Genomic DNA, 19,959 nt, shown 5'->3' with positions numbered 1-19,959 from the left:
GATCACTTGTTTGAAGAAAAGTAACTGAGGACCAAGCAAAACATTATATAATAGCCATTATATTCAGGAGCCAGTAAAAATATATGACATGTCAAGAACCAGGAAAATAAAATCCTGAATGAGAAAGGAGAATCCATACTGGATCCAGGAAGAGATTGCCCAAGTAAATACTGATTTCTCAGGCTCCCTTCTTGGGAACAAGTCTGACTTGACCATCTGCTAGTGCCCAGCCTGAGGACAAGGATGAGTACCCCTGGGGGCTACACTATAGTGGTGCTGGGCCCAGTGAGAGACCCAGATGAGGAAGGGAGATATACACTTTGTTTCATCCAGTGTGGATACAAATATCATGCGATTACTGACATCTCATGGCCAAACACCTGAGCCTAGAGCATCATGCAGACCAGCCATAGGGAGATGGGGATGAGAAGGGTCTGGATTGATTTCCATTCCTGTGTAAGTCCTAATATCGAGTAAGTGTATGAGTGACTCAGGAGGCATTAGTTCACAAAAACCCAAATTTAGGTATTTTGTATTATAAAATGTCTGTTGGATCAGAACTAGATGGAGGCTAAATACATTTCTTCAAAGACAGAAAGAAACATTAAAAAATCTTCCTTTACAGCTAAGAAATGAAAAATGGAAAAATCCTCATTTTGTATTCTCTTAATATATATTTTATTAGATGGCATTTCAGTGCAATCCAACTGCTTTGCATATTTAAAAATAGTAATGATAATGTTTTGAGAAAAAAAAAAAAGGACGCCACCTTGGCTCAGCGGTCGAACTTCTGCCTTCCACCCTGGGCTTGATCCTGGAGTCCTGGGATCAATTCCCATGTCGGGCTCCCTATATGGAGCCTGTTTCTCTCTCTACCTGTGTTCCTGCTTCTCTCTGTGTGTCTCTATTGAATGAATAAATAAAAAATTTAAAATAAATAAATAAATAAATAAATAAATAAATAGTGATAATTATAAGCCTTTTTGGAAAAAATTCTTCTTTCCTAATATCCTCATTTATTTTTTTTTTTATTTTTTAATTTTTATTTATTTTATGATAGTCACACAGAGAGAGAGAGAGGCAGAGACACAGGCAGAGGGAGAAGCAGGCTCCACGCACCAGGAGCCCGATGTGGGATTCGATCCCGGGTCTCCAGGATCGCGCCCTGGGCCAAAGGCAGGCGCCAAACCGCTGCGCCACCCAGGGATCCCTAATATCCTCATTTAAACTGTATCCTACCAAAGAACATATGTTGAAATTGTAGAACTCAGGACTTTAGGATATGACCTTCTATGGAAAAGGGGTGTTGCATATATAACTGGACCAGATGCGGTGATGAAGGGGGTGGTGTGACCTCCTAATTCAATTGATTCCTGTGCTTGTAACATGACAGTCAGATGGAGTCAAGGAGGCATCCGTGGGAGGGTGGAGACAGAGATTGTGGTTCTGCAGCTGCAGACAGCAAACCCCAAAAATTGTCTTCAAATTTCTTACACTTATGGAGAGACAACAGGGACTCCTCTACAGGTTCCAAACAGATAATGGCCACTCCCTACAGACTGTGGAGTTGTGTATGAACAGCAGAAATGCACTCTTATTGTATTAAGTTACCGATTCTGTGGTGCTTTATTATGGCAGCCCTAGAAAAAAAGTGTATCTAAAAACCAATATATAGATCTACGAAATGTCACTAATAAGTGGATTAAGTGGAATAAGTGGAGGCTGGTGAACCTAGCAGGGGACCCTGACAACAACAGCAATAACCAAGTAAGTCAGCCTATACGGGTAACCCAAGGAGAATTATTACCAAGGTTGAACCAATGGGCTTCTCTAGAGACTTTAAATCTTGAGCTTACTTCAAGTGCATTAAGTCCCAGTAATGATACCAGGGACAAGGCAGATGCAAACTCAAGTGTCCAGAAAACCTGAAACATACAGAGACATAAATATTCCAGTTAGCTGTCCAATTGAGGGAATCGATGCCCTGCAAAAATGAATGGCTCAACCCCACAGAGCTGACCTGCTCATTGTACTGTCCTGGGTGGTGACATCAGAGGACCACCTGCAAAGGTCAGAGGCCCTTCCAGGAGGTCTGGGAAGGTTAATTCAGGCTGGCGACATAGTGTCTGAGGTCAGCAGGGGGCGCTAGTGGGCTGATCGTGAGACTCAGGATCTGGGTGAGGAAGACCAGGAAAATCTATGACTGGCTCCTGCACACTAGAGGAAGCAAGTGGCCACCTCACTGTGGGTGACTTTCCTGAACTTATGGCCTTGGAGCCACAAGAGCTCTCAGCTCTGAATCACACAGGCCTCATAATTCATCCTCTACTAAAGCATGGGATAACCTGTCCAGATATGATTTTCATGGAATGATAGATGAACAGGACAATCATGCAATACAATCAACAGCAGAACACAAAGGGGAATGGAGTTCAACATGCTCCATGAGCATCACCTGTTCACACAATGTCATCCTCATTTCTAATAAAGAGACATCCCTGTTCAGCTCCCCGGGGACTACTGCAGACCGGGTCCATGATTAACTGAGAGGAGACCACTGCCCCTACCTCTGTCACAGGGGCTCTGAGATTTCCAGTGTCCTCACTGTTGGAAGGGGCACTACTAAGACCCTCCAAGGACAGAAGAGGGAATGTCACTGGGGAGAGAAGAAAATGTTCCAGGGATGGGTTAGGTTTGAGGTGAGGTAGATGTGGGGCCAGGAGGTGAGAACACATCCACCTCCTCATTCAGCTTTCAGGCTTTCCAGAGAAGAGCCTTGGGGCAGAGGTCACTAGAGACAGTATGGCGGTCATTTACTGGAAGATGTCCTCCTGACACCCAGTGTCTCAGGTCACCCTGCAGTCACTTGCGTGTGTGAAGTCCCAGTTTCTGCTCCTTTCAAAGTCTCCTAGGGGACATGCTGGTGACTCTCGGGCAGGGATAGAGAGGAAGATGATTTGCATGAAGTGTTTTCTTAACCTCATGGGACAGGAGACATGAAAAGGTCCAGGGACACCCCATTCCATCCTAGGAGTCTAAGGAGGCTGTAGTCTGTGAGGGTCCCCACCATGGCCTGGACAGTGTTTCTTCTTGGGCTCCTTGTCTATGGCTCAGGTCAGGAAAAAGACTTTACATCTGTGGGGAGCACTTAAAACAGGGACTCATGCCACCCTTGTCTCCAATATCAACACCTTTCTCTCCTCTTGAATTTAGGAGCAGATTCTCAGACTGTGGTCACCAAGGATCCATCACTCTCAGTGTCTCCAGGAGGGACAGTCACATTCACATGTGGCCTCAGCTCTGGGTCAGTCTTTACAAGTAACTACCCCAGCTGGTACCAGCAGACCCATGGCCGGGCTCCTCGCATGCTTATCTACAGCACAAGGAGCTGCCCCCCCGGGGTCCCTGATCGCTTCTCTGGATCCATCTCTGGGAACAAAGTTGCCCTCACCATCACAGGAGCCCAGCCTGAGGATGAGACTATTATTGTTCACTGTGTATGGGTAGTACATTTACACAGTGATTTAAATCTATGGGGAGGTGCAACCAAAACCTCCTCATGGGCTCAGAAAAGCTCAGCTTTAAAGGCAGGAGAGGGACATCTGCTTTCCGCTCAGGGAGTGATCCTGGAGTTCTGGGATCGAGTCCCACATCGGGCTCCCTGCATGGAGCCTGCTTCTCCCTCTGCCTATGTCTCTGCCTCTCTCTGTGTCTCTCATGAATAAATAAATAAAATCTTAAAAAAAAATAAAGGCAGGAGAGAGAGTGAGATGGGGAAAGAGTCAACACCACCATGGGAAGTGAAGCTCCCTGACCCCATTCTCCTGTTCAGTGGTTCATGAAATGAACCCCATTTATCTCTCCCAGGGCATGTCCATCTATCCAATGTGACCTTCCAAGACTGTGCTTCCTTGCTCCCTCTCTGTCTAAAATGTTGAAGAGTGAGGAGCTTCATTTCCATTATACATAAACAAATACTGAGCCTCAATCGACGGTTTTCTTTTTTTTTTAATCGACAGTTTTCAATATGGTCTATTAAACATAGAGGCTTGGTAGATCTCATTTTATTCACTAATTTGATGATGAGGACCAAATTAATATTTTCATCATGTGGAGCTTGATAAAACTATAATTCTCCATGTTATATTTCTAAATCAGAAACCATTCTCATTGTTCATAGATGTGTATTTAACAAGCATTCCAAGATACTCGTATGCAAGTTAGTGTTAAGAAGCGTCTGTTATTGTATTAATATGAAATTAGTTCTGAAAATATCCCCTTACATGTAAAGAGAGTAATATCTTCTAACTTAATCATTCCCACATCCCACTAACGATTCAAGAACACTGAGAAACAGATTCAAAATTGCAATCCATTTGTGGTCACCACAGCCTGCTTTGGAGCAGTGTATGCTGTGACATGAAGAGGTGAGGGACAACACGTGACCAGTAGATGTCAATGTGTAATTCAGCCTGGAGACTGTACGATTTGAGCATCATGGTTCCTGATGACCGTGGGCTCTCAGGGAAATATCAAGAGACATAGGATAGTGTAATTATTATCTGTCTGATGGCTCCTTCTAAATAATGTTGTGCAACACTTGACATTATACTTGGATGGTTTCTGTTTATTTTGCTTTAAAATACATTATATTTATTAAATATTACTAAAATAATCTCATTGTAATAAAATTAGTATTTTAGTTCTTTTTACATCAACAGTGATATAGGGGGCACCTGGGTGGGTCATTTGGTTTAGCATCTGTCTTCATCTCAGATCATGATCTTGGTGTCCTGGGATTGAGCCCCACATCCGGCTCCCTGCTCAGCTGTGAGCCTGCTTCTCCCTTGACCTATGCCTGGCTCTCCTCCTGATTGTGTGCACTCTCTAAAGTCAGAGACCACTCTGTCAAATACATAAATAAAGTATTTAAAATAAAAAACAAAAGAAACAATAATATTAAAGGTAAATGAAAATTAAAATCATATAAAGTGGAGCCACAGACACAATTTATGCACTGTAGATTATGTTTAAGGAATGAGGAATCACTTTGTTTAACTCACGCTCACCAGCACTTATACCAAATTATTTGTTCATATCTTCTGCTGACATCCTTGCCACAAAGATAACTCCAGGTTCAAAGGCTTCTCTAGAGAATCCCTTCAAACATTTAAGGAGGAAATAATGAGAATACTACAGAGAAGCAGGGAGGAATGAGCAACTTTGAGTATACATTATAAAGCTTATTTTCCTCATTTATTATACCCAGACTCAAATTTCAAAATAAAAGATATTAAAAATCCATAAGTTTCATGAAGATAGGAACTGAATTATAATGAAATATTTGCAAATGCAAAGTGACAGATTATCAAGAGTGGTCATTTTAGACATTTAATTTGTGTAACATTTAAAATCAATCAACTTGTCAGGTATCCTGCTAAGGAGAGAGCTTGCTTCACCCACCCACTCGCCCCCCACTCATCTGTCTCTCTCTTACTATCCCAATTCTCTCTTTCAAATAAATAAATAAATAAATAAATCTTTTATAAATGTATAAAAGAAAATCAGGGCAACCCGGGTGGCTCAGCGGTTTAGCGCCGCCTTCAGCCCATGGTGTGATCCTGGAGACCCTGGATCGAGTCCCACGTCGGGCTTCCTGCATGGAGCCTGCTTCTTCCTCTGCCTGTGTCTCTGCCTCTCTCTCTTTCAGTGTATCTCTCATGAATAAATAAATAAAATCCTAAAAAAAGGAAAACAGTCCATGTAATAAATTTTATAAGAGAATAAATTAAAAGGTATGGCCATCTAAATAAATGCACCATGACTCATCTGAAACATTCATCCTAAAGTTATCTGAGGGAAGAGGGTGATCATGGTCATATATCTTTTACCTCAGGTCCTTATGAGTCTAGAGATTTCTTGGCTATTTGCACATATACCAAAGTTGTTTGGGGCCCATTGAGAACATGATTTCTGCACGCTAATCCCAGGCATGTGGAAACAACGATAAAACTTCACACTCATCTTCCAATTGAAGGAAAGTAAAAGGTACGAAACTATAAATGAAAATACTTGTGTACACTTGATGAGATGAGCACTGGGTGTTATTGTTATATGTTGGCAAATTGAACTACAATAAAAAGAATTTAAAAAAAAGAAAAAATAATTGGGTACAATATAAACAGTGTGTGGAGCAACAAATATCTGAGAGGAATTGGAAAACACAAATGCACAGAAACCATGAATTTACGAGATATGTCTCACTTCCAAACCTAAAGAGCTATGTCTAATATTCACCAGTAAATGTTCCACCAGGCAAAGCTGTTTGCTTTTCACAAATCACTCGGTCATATCTGATTCCGAACAGATTGTAACAGCATCACTTGAGCTTTAAAATCATTGCTGAACTGCTGTCTTGGCAATAAGCCTAGAACCTTACTTCCTGGACAGTATTCAACTCCATCAATCCCTCATGATCTGCCTCAAACCCCTCAAACCAGCTCCACTGTCCTCTGATCAGTGATGTTTGACCTGATAGACGCTTAACTTTCACCTTGGGGTAACTTCTCTGGTGACACCTGAATAGGTCAGTTGTGTACATGTTTGTCTTTTCCATAGAGAAGCATCACTTCAGAGAATGAGGAAGAAGAGTAATCATGTGCAGTGTGTACAAATCATGGTATCTAGAGATAAGACATGGGACTGTGAATAGACATGGACCTGGTGAGCTGGTGAAGGCCCCTGGGATCCCAGGTCTTTGGTCCAAGGTGGGCTGGGTGCCTGTGACCAGTGGAGAGCTATGGGCCCGTGATCCCTACATAGCTGCTCAGTGAGGACCCATCACACGGTGTGTTGGGCCCTGTGCTCCTTGTTGGGGCTCAGCAGCTGTGTCCTCTCAGGCCTGGAGGAGTCCCTTAAGCAGACACTGTATGTGGTCTCAGCAGGTGCTTCGTCCAGGGCTCTCCCCAGAGGAGAAGCAACTCCCAACCTCCACAATGTGGTGTGAGCTGAGCTCCAGCACCAGGGCTCAGGGAGGGGCTGGGAAATCACTTGATGGACTTCATTTGCATGGACACCCCTCTTGTAGAAAAGAATGGAGGACAAAAAGAGGTCTGGGGACCCCACCTGGTGTGGGGATGGTCATCATTGCCTATACTCCTGTCTCCTGATGTATTTCTCTCAGTGCACAGGTACAGACAGACAGGCGTCATATACCATGTTCCAGTTCCTTGGCTCCATCAGCCCCTCTGGCTCAGATGCTGGGAAGTTTTACATTGGTCTCTGCTCCATTACACATCAGTGTCTGTGTTTGCAGGTCCCTGTCCCAGCCTGTGCTAACCCAGTCGCTCTCCCTCTTGACATCTTTGGAACAACAGTCAGACTCACCTGTACCGTGAACAGTGGCTCCAGTGTTGGCAGCTATTACATCAACTGGTTCCAGTATAAGCCATGGAGCTCTCCCTAGTATCACCTGTACTACTACTTAGACTCAGATAAGCACCAGGGCTCTGGGGTCCCCAGCTGCTTCTCCTGATCCAAGGATGCCTCAGTCATTGGAGGGCACCCTCATCTCTGGGCTGCAGCCTGAGGACTAGACTGACCTTCACGTCTAATCAGAAACAATAATGCTTCTAACAGTGACACTGAGAGTTTGGGACATGGGACAAAATCCTTCATCTGTTCAGATGCTTCTTCCATGAAAATTTATAACGTGTAAAATAAGTGATTTATCTAATGTGTACTTAAAATTACCGCCTGGTTCATAATGAGCCTATTCTCCATTATCTCTTCAAGTTCTATATGTCCTCAGAAATAAAACAAGAATAAAACAAAACACTTCAATGTGGTAACAGTCATGTTACCTGGGTTTCCAAATGTCATATAACCAGAGTCTGTGCTGCGAAGATTTTTTCTCCTGAAATGAGGACAATGAGCCTTTCATTGACTTTGTCTCCATCAGAGGTCCAGGACTATCTAAACAGGGGGTGTAGTCTTCCCCAGCATGGATTCAGCACCTCCAGGGCTCAGAGCAGAGCCTTCCCTTCCCTCACAGGCTTCACTGCTCAGAAGTGACCAAGGTTCACTGTGTCTTAGGCATGAACACTGGGATGTGGGATGTTGTGTGAGGACACGGGTCATAGGCAATTCCATTCTCAGAGCTGGATGGGATCCCTCACTCATCACCTGAGGCTTGGGTTGTGCACTTGAGGAGAAGGGGGTCCATCAAAGTAGGAATTTGGGGCCTATGGCCATGAACCCTTTTATGGGCTATGAGATTTGGAGGATGTTGCACCATTACTGGGAAAATGCTCAGCCTGCCTCAGTGAAGTTGGTTGATGTGGGTGCATGAATGAGCCTTTGCTATAGCTGCCACCAGGTTGATGGAGACTCCTGTAAGTGGATGTGCTGAGCCCACAGGTACTGACTCTGTCTCCCTCTTCCCTTAGTCCCCATTGGAACTTTTCCATAATCCAGGGTGGTAGGATATGTGAATATCAAGAGTAAGAACTCTCCCATGTGTACATGTGTCACTGCCCTAAGGAATCTCTTGATGACCCCAGATCCAAGGTCACCTTCTCTTTCACAAGAGCAGTAGAAACACAGGGGTTACCATGGCAATGTGGTAACACAGGGGTTACCACAGCTCTCAGGCAGAGATGCTATATTGTGACCCATTACAGCACTGAGAGACCAGCCAGGGATTCAAACCTAATTTTCCAGGCCCAGGTGTGTTGACAAAAACGTCTTTGACCACCTTGGGCTGCAGCCTGGGGAGAGATTGATCATCATTGCTGTAGAGCTGCATATGATCAATATCACCCAGATAATTTCTGTTTCCCAGAGACAAGTGATAACGTCTACTCTTCACATCTTTAATTTTCTTCTATTTATTTATTCATGAGAGACACACAATGAGAGAGGAGAGACACAGGCAGAGGGGGAAGCAGGCTACATGCAGAGAGACAAAAGTGTGACTGGATCCCAGTCTCCAGGATCTCGCCTGGGGCTTAAGGTGGGCTGCCCTACTATTCACCTCTTATTCCATCACTCCCCTGTCCCTGCCTCTAAGCAACAGAGGCTCAGAATCTGGCATTGAATGCTTTGTATCTCACTAGAAACAGAATTGTTTAAATTTAAATTCCAGACTTGTTTAAATTCCAATGAAAATACCTCCTTTTGAAGATATTCATCTCCCAATGAAAAAATAGTTACATGGATTTCAGAAGCGATATGACCCACACTATTGCTGTGTTGGAATGAGAAGAAGGGCAGTTGTGCAAGATGTGTGACCCAAGAGAACCAGTTGGCCCACTGCCTGCCTGTCCACTGGTACCACTCTAGGGATTTAGTGAGAATTCCCTGAGTTCTGGTATTTGGTGATAATGATTTTCTCTTTCCTTTCAGATCAGAGCTTTGGGAGCTCCTGAATTCCAGGGTGCTGGGTCGTGTCATCCCAGTGAGCAGATGTGAACAGACCCCTTACAAAATTGTACACAGAGAAAAATTGCACCTGTGTAAAGATTTCCCACGTGATAAGTCACTAGGACCTACACTCCGAAACAGTGAGATAGCATCAGACTCCCATCAGGAAGGCTAAAATTCAATACCACAACATCAGATGGTGCCCAGGATGTGGGGCAGCAGGAACTCTCCTTCATTGCTGGGGGGGGGGATGCCAAATGTCCAAGTCGCTTGGGAACATAACTGGGTAGTTTGTTGCAGAGCTAAACGAAATATTTATTTATTTATTTATTTATTTATTTATTTATTGTTTATTTATTTATTTAGTTTTATTGGAGTTCAATTTGCCAACATATACCATAACACCCAGTGCTCATCCCATCAAGTGCCCCCTTGGTGCCCGTCACCCAGTCACCCCCACACCCTGCCTTCCTCCCTTTCCACCACCCCTTGTTCTTTTCCCAGAGTTTGGAGTCTCCCATGTTCTGTCTCCCTTTCTGATAATTCCCACTCATTTTTTCTCCTTTCCCCTTTATTCCCTTTCAGTATTTTTTATATTCCCCAAATGAATAAGACCATATAATGTTTGTCCTTCTCCGATTGACTTATTTCACTCAGCAGAATACCCTCCAGTTCCATTCACTTCAAAGAAAATTGTGGTATTTGTCGTTTCCAATGGCTGAGGAATATTCCATTGTATACATAGACCACATCTTCTTTATCCATTCATCTTTCGATGGACACCAAGGCTCCTTCCACAGTTTGGCTACTGTGGACATTGCCGCTATAAATATTGGGGTGCAGGTGTCCTGGAATTTCACTGCATCTCTATCATTGGTGTAAATCCCCTGCAGTGCAATTGCTGGGTCATAGGGCAGATTTATTTTTAACTCTTTGAGGAAACTTCATACAGTTTTCCAGAATTTTTGCATCCATTTTCATCAGGGATATTGGTCTATAATTCTCCTTTTTGGTGGGGTCTTTGTCTGGTTTTGGAATTTAGGTGATGCTGGCCTCATAGAATGAGTTTGGAACTGTTCCATCTCTTTTTATCTTTCCGAACAACATTAGTAGAATAGCTATGGTTTCTTCTTTATACATTTGATAGAATTCTCCTGGGAAGCCATCTGGCCCTGGAGATTGTGTCTTGGGAGGTTATTGATGACTCCTTTAATTTCCTCCCTTATTATTGGCCTGTTCAGGTTTTCTGTTTCTTCCTGTTCCATTTTTGGAAGTTTGTGGTTTTCCAGAAATGCATCCATTTCTTCTAGATTGCCTAATTTATTGGCGTATAGCTGCTCATAATAAGTTTTAAAATTGTTTGTATTTCCCTGGTATTAGTAGTGATCCCTCCTTTCTCAGTTCATGATTTTATTAATTTGAGTGTTTTCTCTCTTCTTTTTAATAAGGCTGACTAATGGTTTATCTATCTCATTAATTCTTTTAAAGAACCATCTCCTGGTTTTCTTAATCTATTCAACAGTTCTTCTGGTCTCTATTTCATTGAGTTCTGCTATAATCTTTATTAATTTCTTCTTCTTCTGGATGTAGGATCTATCTGCTCTTTTTTCTCTAGCTCCTTTCGGTGCAAGGTTAACTTTTGTACTTGAGTTCTTTCCAGTTTTTGGATGGATGCTTGTATTGCGATGCATTTCCCCCTCTGGAGTCCTTTTGCTGTATCCCAAAGATTTTGAAAGGTTGTATCTTCATTCTCATCAGTTTCCATGAATCTTTTTAATTCTTCCCTAATTTCCTGGTTGACCCTTTCTTTTTGTAGCAGGTTGGTCCTTAACCTCCATGTGTTTGTAATCCTTTCAAACTTCTTGTGATTTAGTTCTAGTTTCAAAGCATTATGGTCTGAAAATATGCAGGGGACATTCTCAATTTTAGTATTGATTAAGATCTGATTTATGACCCATTATGTGGTCTATTCTGGAGAACGTTCCATGTGCACTTGAGAAGAATGTGTATTCAGTTGCATTTGGATGTAAAGTTCTATAAATATCTGTGAAATCCATCTGGTCCAGTGTATCATTTAAAGCTCTTGTGTCTTTGGAGATGTTGTACTTAGAATATGTGTCGATTCTAGAAAGCGTTGTGTTCAAGACACCAAGTATAAGTGATTTATTATCTAAGTATGTCTTAACTTTGGTTGTTAATTGATTGATATACTTGGCAGCTCTCACATTCGGGGCATAAATATTCATGATTTTTAAGTCCTCTTGTTGGATATATCCTTTAAGTATGATATCGTGTCCCTCTTCCTCTCTTACTACAGTCTTTGGAATAAACTTTAGTTTATTTGATATAAGGATGGCAACCCCTGCTTTTTTTGAGGATCATTTGAATGGTAAATGGTTCTCCAACCTTTCTTTTCAGGCTGCAGGTGTCCTTATGTCTACAATGAGTCTCTTGTAGACAGCAAATAGATGTGTCCTGCTTTTTTATCCAGTCTGAATCCCTGCGCCTTTTGATGGGGTCATTAAGCCCATTCACGTTCAGGGTTACTATTGAAAGATATGAATTTAGTGTCATCATGATGCTTATTCAGTCCCTGTTTTTGTGGAATGTTCCCTTGGACTTCCTCTTTCTTTTACAGAGTCCCCCTTAATATTTCTTGCAGAGCTGGTTTGGTGGTCACATATTCTTTCAGGTCCTGCCTATCTTGGAAGCTCTTTATCTCTCCTTCTATTCTGAGTGTGAGTCTTGCTGGATAAAGTATTCTTGGCTGCATGTTCTTCTCATATAGGACCCTGAATATATCCTGCCAGCCCTTTCTGGCTTGCCCTGTCTCTGTGGAAAGGTCTTCTGTTAACCTAATACTTCTCCCCATAAAGTTTAGGGATTTCTTATTTCTTGCTGCTTTAAGGATTTTTCCTTTATCTTTGGAATTTGCAAGTTTCCCTATTGAATGTCGAGGTGTTGAATTTTTATTTATTTTTTTTATTTTAGGGGGAATCTTTCTATCTCCTGGATCTGAATGCCTGTTTCCCTCCCAATGTTAGGGAAGTTCTCATCTACGTTTTGTTCAGAGACACTTTCTGCTCCTCTATCCTTTTCATCACCCTCTGGAACCCCAATTAAACGTAGATTTTTCCTGTTGAGGCTGTCATTTATTTCCCTTAACCTTTCCTCATGATCTTTTTATTGGTTTTCTCTTTTTTCCTCAACTTCCTTCCTTGGCATCAGCTTGTCTTCTATGTCATTCACTTGTTCTTCTACGTCCTTAACCCTTGTTGTTAGGACCTCCAGTTTGGATTGCATCTCATTTAATTGATTTTTAATTTCGGCCTGATTAAATCTAAATTCTGCAGTCATGTAGTCTCTTGAATACTTTATGCTTTTATTTCCAGAGCCACTACTAGCTTTATAATTGTGGTTCTGAATTGGCTTTCTGACATCGAATTGTAATCCAAATTCTGTAATTTGGCGAGAAAATGAGTGAAAATATCAGTGAGGGTGACAAAACATGAGAGATACCTAACTCTGGGAAATGAACAAGGGGTAGTGGAAGGGATTTGGGCAGGGGTTTGAGTTGACTTGGTGATTGGCACTGAGGGGGGTACTTCAGATGAGCACTGGGTGTTATGCTATATGTTGGCAAATTGAACTCCAATAAAAAATTTTAAAAAAAATACAAATTCTGTAACTCTGTGGGAGAGAGTACTGTTTCTGATTCTTTTGTGGTGAGTTCTTCCTTCTAGTCATTTTGCTCAGTGCAGAGTGGCTAAAATCAAGTTATACTGGAAAATGGAATGGAAAAAAAATAAGGTATAACAAATAAAGAACAAAAAACCATACCAAAACAAACCAAACCAAGCAGAAACAAACAAAGAAAAAAACAAAAAACAAAACAAAACAAGGAGGGGTATCCCCTGTTCTGTATACTGGAAGTCCCCCGATTTCCCCTGTGGTTTTCCAGCACTGCTTGGTCAAGAACTTGCTCTTCTGCTTTTGGCTTTAGGCTCAGAGGAGGCAAAGGTGCAACTGTCTTTGGTCCTCCTGAATCCAGGGTCATCCGACACCAGCTGCCTCCACCATGCCGCCTAAGTTCGATCCCAATGAGATCAACGTCATGTTCTTGAGGTGCACCAGTGGCGAGGTCAGTGCCATGTCTGCCCTGGCCCTGAAGATCGACTGCCGGGTCTGTCTCCAAAAAAGGTTGGTTATGACATCGTCAAGACAGCCGGTTATTGGAAGGGTCTAAGGATTACAGTGAAACTGATCATTCAGAACAGACAGGCCCAGATTGAAGTGATACCTTCTGCCTCTGCCCTGATTATCAAAGCCCTGAAGGAACCACCAAGAGACAGAAAGCAGCAGAAAAACATTAAGCACAGTGGAAATATCACTTTTGATGAGCTTGTCAATATTGCCTGACAGATGTGACACCGATCTCTAGCCAGAGAACTCTCTGGAACCATTAAAGAGATCCTGGGGACTGCCCAGTCTGTGGGCTGCAATGTTGGTTGCCGTAACCCTCATGACATCATAGATGACATCAATAGTTATGCAGTGGAATGCCCAGCGAGGTGACTACAAAGAAAAATATTTTAACAAAGGATCATTTGACAAAAAATAAAAAATAAAAAACTTGCTCTTCCCCTGTCCTTCTAGCTGGTTCTAGGGGAGGGGCCTGTTGTGCTGACTCTCAGGTTTGTGCACTTGGGGAGCTGTCCTGCCCCCTGCCAGGTCGTCTCAGTGGGAGCTATTTATCCTGTGAGGTCCCTCTTCCCCGGCAGCCCTGCTCTGTCCATGGCACAAGGTGACACAAGGAACAATAGCAGTGGCGGTGGCCAGCTCCCCAGCCCTGGAGTCAGCTCCCTGCAGTAACTACTGCAACTCCCAGTCTGCAGGGGACTGGATGCTCTGGGGCGGGGCCCCTGACCTGCTCAGCTTGGGGCCCCCAGCGACAGGTGTCCTTGCTGTCCTGCCTGGGCCTTCCCGCCTCCGCCTGTCCCGGGTGGAGGCCGGATCCTGGGCTGTGTCCCCTGCGCCCTGGGCTCCCAGGCCTGCACTGCTGGAATCGGGCTCACGGCCCCCTCTCTGCGGAGCCTCCACCCGAGCCCCTCCAAGCTGCTCCCAGGCCACGGGGCATGCTGCAGCCCTTTAGAGAGCTCAGCCACAGGGTGTGGGGCTCTCCCCGGGGCAGGGGCTTTTTCGTACCCCCGGGAGCCTGAGGGCATCCCTGCCCTCCTGGGGTCATGCTCTGAATCCTTGTGGGCGCCTGTCCATCCGGGAAGTTTGGTGCAGCTCCTGCTCCTCCGACAGGGCTCTCCTGACCTGGGGGTGCTCGCTGCGGCCTCAGCCCAGCTCCTCAGGGCCCCTCCCCTTGGATGCTTTTAGTTTCTTTATTTCTTTTTTTCCGTTTTCCTACCTTAATAGAAGTGTGAACTCTCCTCACCGTAGCATTCCAGCTGTTGTCTCTTTAAATCTCAGGCCGAATTCATAGATTTTCAGGATGATTTGAACGTTATCTAGGTAAGTTGGTGGGAACAGGTGACTTGGGGACACTACTCTTCCGCCATCTTCGGTAGTATATATAATTTCCATATTTCAACACAATCCTACTGAGTGGATTCCACAGCAAAATATGTGAAAAAAATGAGGTTTGTCCATAAAAGAAAAGAATCTGTATAGGGAGACATGAATGATGGAGACAATGAATGAGGGTTTGAATATGTCCCTATAGTGTAGACTATACAGTATGGCCTGATGGGAGCCACACTAGTGCTCATCTGTGAACACACTGTGCTTCTCGGATTTGTCACTGATACACCAAATATGTTGGTACAAAACGAACAAGGAGTAATGGAAGAGGAGGTGGGTGGGGTAACGGGGTGACTGGGTGATGGCCAATGAGGGAGGCACTTGACAGATTAGCACTGGGTGTCATACTATATGTTGGCAAATAGAAGTCCAAAAAAATACACAAAAATGACAAAAACAGGAGTTTAAAACACAAATACATTTCTGTGAGAACATGTGGAACTCATGTCTCTAATGCCCAAGAGATGGAACCCATTCTGAGAGTCAGACCTGGCCATGCCAATGGGGAGGGAACTGGTGAGCCCTGGAAACCAGCTGGGCTCTCAGGGCTTTGGGCCTTGCTGAGGTGAGTGCCCTGTGACCAGGAGGGGGCGCTGAGGGACTGCCCTGTGGTCCGTACAGGGCTGCTCTGTGAGGATCCTTCACTCAGGGTGCCTGGGCCTGTGTGCTGGTCCCTTGCTCCCTGATGAGAGCTCAGCAGCTGTGTCCTCTCAGGTCTGGACCCTGAGCAGGGACTTGTGTGTGGTGCCAGCAGATGCTTCCCCCCAGGGCTCTCCCAGGGCTGAAGCCAACCCCATCCTCCTCAGTGTGTGGTGTGAGCAAAGCTCCAGGATCAGGGCCCAGGGAGGGGTTGGGCAGTGAGTGGGTGGAGCCTATGTGCATGGACAGCCCTTCTGGCAGAGGGGGGAGTAGAAGAGGAGGCGTGGGGCAGTCCAGCCCATGGAGGGGACCAGGGACTTTGTCACCCTGACCTGTGATCTTTAATGTTCATTCAACTCTGTCAGTGCACAGGTCAGGAGTGACCTCAGGGACACAGAGCCACTGTCAGCCTACGTCTGCTGGTCTAGCTTAGAGATTTGAGGAAATTCAGTCTGGCCTCTGATCCATCACCCGTGAATGTGTCTGCAGGTTCCCCATCCCTGCCTGTGCTGACCCAGCCGCCCTCCCTCTCTGCATCCCTGGGATCAACAGCCAGACTCACCTGCACACTGAGCAGTGGCTGCAGCGGTGGCCATATGCTGGTTCCAGCAGCCAGGAGGCCTCCTGTGTACCTGCTGATGGTCTACTGAGACTCACCAGGGCCCCAGTGTCCCCAGCCACTACTCTGGTTTCAAAGACACCTCGGCCAATGCAGGTCACTCAGATAGCTGCGAAATTCATACAACAAGGGTCCTCATGGGGACTCATGGGCACCCCTTCAGATTTTCCTGCCTGCATGAACAGACCCATGATATAATCATAAGGTTAAAAAAAGAGACAAATGATTCTATAAAATGTTTCTAAATGTCTATTTAAATGAAAGATGAAGTCATTCTTTTTTAAAAAAAGTTTTATTTATTTATTCATTAGACACATAGAGAGAGGCAGAGACAGAGTCAGAGGGTGAAGCAGGGCCCTTGCAGGGGGCCTGATGCAGGTCTTGGTCCCAGTACCCTGGAATAATGACCTGAGCCAAAGGTAGATGCTCAATCACTGAGCCACCAAGTGCAACTGCACTGAGATTTTCAATGCCACTTCCATCGTTATTTTCCATTCAGTCCGCACAGATCTGTAAACAATATACTCGTAATTCCGCCTGTGTCTTCACAGTGACATCATCATTGAGTCTTAGTCAATGCACATTGAGAAGATTTTCTTAAAAAGAACATTCAGGACTGTGGGCTGATGAGGTCGGTGAAGGATCTCAAGATGGCTGGGCAAAAACTTGCTCTAAAAACCATTGACTGGGTAGCTTTTGTGGAGATCATACCCTGAAACCAGAAGGCCATTGCCAACTCCCTGAAATCCTGGAATGAGATGCTTACCTCCAGGTTGGCTACTCTTCCTGAGAAACCACCTGCTACCGACTGGGCTTACTACAAGGCCAAAGTGGCAAAGGCTGGCTTGGTAGGTGACTTTGAGAAGAAGTTTAATGCCCTGAAGTTTCCTGTGCCAGAGGATAAATACACTGTCCAGGTGGATGCTGAGGATAAAGAAGATGTGAAAAGCTGTGCTGAGTTTTTATCCCTCTCAAAGGCCAGGATTGAAGAATATGAAAAAGAGCTGGAGATGATAAAGAACATCATTCCATTTGATCAAATGACCATTGAGGATCTGAATGAAGTCTTCCCAGAAACCAAATTAGACAAGAAGTATCCCTATTGACTTCACAAGCCAGTTGAAAATTTATAAACTTGAGTTGAGGAGAAAGCCCTGGTCCTCATATTATAAATGTTGGATATTAAAAATAATGATATGGAAAAAAAGAACATTCATCCAATTTATGTGTACAGTTGGTCTAGGGAGTGACCAATACGCAATCTCTTCCTCTGGATTCTTGCCAGAAATTCTCCAGCTGTCACATCTTCCTGCTAAAACACCCTGCAGGTCTGCCTCTTGTGCTCTGAGGTCAGTGGCACACAGACAACCTCAAATGGCAGGGCTCCTGCAGACCTGTGTCCATATGCGGGGAGGACAGACTCTAGGAGGGAGTTCTTGCCCATGGGGTGGGGAGTACTAATGTTTAAAACAGGTGAAGGGATCCCTGGGTGGCGCAGCGGTTTAGCGCCTGCCTTTGGCCCAGGGCGCGATCTTGGAGACCCGGGATCGAATCCCACATCAGGCTCCCAGTGCATGGAGTCTGCTTCTCCCTCTGCCTATGTCTCTGCCTCTCTCTCTCTCTCTCTGACAATCATAAATAAATTAAAAAAAAATTTAAAAAAGGTGAAAACAGTGAAAGATGACAACGATGTTCAGTGTGTAACCTTTCCAGGAAAGCACACGAGGCCTTCCACATACAACCTGGAAAATCTAGCTCCCTGGGTCTTCAGTATTTCAGGAAATTGAGAGAAGGAGAGGGCTGCAACCAGGGTCATCATATAGGAGGAAGTTCTAAGCATCCTGTGCAGAGGAGGCCACTTGTACACGGCGACCCTTCATTCCACTGGATGTGACAGTGATGTCAGACAAATTGGTGTAGACACCACCTCAGTCCTGAGTGGCCCATGAAAATCCAAGGGATTTGTGGTAGAAACACAGAGATGGAGAGAGAGGCAGTGACATAGGCAGAGGGAGAAGCAGGCTCCCTGCACAGAGCCTGATGGGGGGCTTGATCCCAGGACTCCAGGATCATACCCTGAGCCAAAGACAGACACTTAACCCCTGAGTGACCCAGGAGTCCCTCACACCAAGAAAAGAGAGTGTAGCCTAAAATCTATGCCACATTCAGGGGAGACCACATGTGGGGAGACTCGTCCAGATCATAGGAGGAGAGTGGTCAGAGCTCTCGAGACAGGACCTGTGTCCCATGGCCAACTGATCCCCATGTCATGCAGGGTGAGGTGGTGTCAGGATGCCAGAACACAGTTGAGACTTATTTCTGAGGGCTCAGGCTGGATCAGAGCTGGGAACACCACCTGGCACTGACTGTGACCTCTGCTCAGGGCTCACAGCTGGGACCTCCTGAACCGCACACCAGCCCCAAGCCCCTCCTCTGCCCACCCCCCCTGACATGCTCAGGCAGAGGGAACTGACCCAGAACCAGGGAGGGGTCAGAGAGCCGGGGTCTCATTTGCATGGAAGAGCCCCTCCCTCTCTCAGAGGATGAAGAGGAGAAGGGAGAGATGAGGGGAGGCTCTGCTCAGCTGAGGGGCCACTGAAGACAGGATCCATGATGACCTCCACCATGGGCTGGTTCCCTCTCATCCTCACCCTCCTCGCTCACTGCGCAGGTGACTGGATGTGGGACAGGGCGAGGGGCCCTGGGAGGACATATGCAATCCAGACTCCAGCATCACCCTGTCTATTCTCTCCTTCTTGCAGGGTCCTGGGCCCAGTCTGTGCTGACTCAGCCGGCCTCAGTGTCTGGGTCCCTGGGCCAGAGGGTCACCATCTCCTGCACTGGAAGCAGCTCCAATGTTGGTTATGGCAATTATGTGGGCTGGTACCAGCAGCTCCCAGGAACAAGCCCCAGAACCCTCATCTATGATAGTAGTAGCCGACCCTCGGGGGTCCCTGATCGATTCTCTGGCTCCAGGTCAGGCAGCACAGCAACCCTGACCATCTCTGGGCTCCAGGCTGAGGATGAAGCCGATTATTACTGCTCATCCTATGACAGCAGTCTCAGTGGTGGCACAGTACTCCAGGCGTGTGGGGAAGTGAGACAAAAACCCACTTACCCATCTGCAAAGTGAGTGAGCGCCCCAGCAGCTGCCTGCTTAGGATTCCCCTGGGTTTCTGCTCATTCTTCAGTTGATGCCCTGAACACAGGTGCATCTTGGGGACCTCCTGGAAATGGCACCTGCTTCATCATCTCTGACCTCAGAGTATCTCAGAGTAGCCCATTGTGCACAGAGGGTGTCAAAGGAATGAGAAAGTTTTGCCTTTGGGATCAGGGACTGGTTCTTTTAGGCTAGAGTACATTCACTTGTCATCTTCTGATTTCTCAGTAAAAGAAACACTCTTAGGCCACGAAGCTATCATGGTCCTTCATCCCCATCCCTGTTCTGCTGATGCACATGTCAGCTTTTTTTACAGCTGGCAACATTATTGCCTTATCTTCAACCAGGTGATGATTTCTTCTTATTATTTGATGATTGCAAGGAACACATAAATCAATGCCACACTCAGAAATATAAAAGGTAAAAAAAAAGCTTTCTAGAGAAAAATTCCCACGTGAATGTTTATGGAAACTTTATTCATAATTAGCACCCCTGAAAGCAATAAAAAATATACACACTGATTTTTATA

At 45.1% G+C, this 19,959-nt stretch overlaps 2 pseudogenes and 1 gene segment (V, D, J or C); all 3 read left to right on the top strand.

The window, feature by feature from the left end:
- Positions 1–13,432: 13,432 nt before the first annotated feature.
- LOC119878924 lies at positions 13,433–13,998 on the top strand (annotated as a pseudogene).
- A 2,922-nt stretch (positions 13,999–16,920) lies between these two features.
- LOC119878922 lies at positions 16,921–17,403 on the top strand (annotated as a pseudogene).
- Positions 17,404–18,790: 1,387 nt separating this feature from the next.
- Positions 18,791–19,418, top strand: LOC119866054. The segment is given in 2 exon segments: positions 18,791–18,941; positions 19,033–19,418. Coding segments are annotated over 2 exon segments (432 nt in total).
- Positions 19,419–19,959: the final 541 nt, after the last annotated feature.

The sequence above is a fragment of the Canis lupus genome, unplaced genomic scaffold (assembly GCF_011100685.1).
Source record: "Canis lupus familiaris isolate Mischka breed German Shepherd unplaced genomic scaffold, alternate assembly UU_Cfam_GSD_1.0 chrUn_S2087H2286, whole genome shotgun sequence".
NCBI lineage: Eukaryota > Metazoa > Chordata > Mammalia > Carnivora > Canidae > Canis > Canis lupus.
This window is presented reverse-complemented; position numbering and strand designations above follow the sequence as displayed.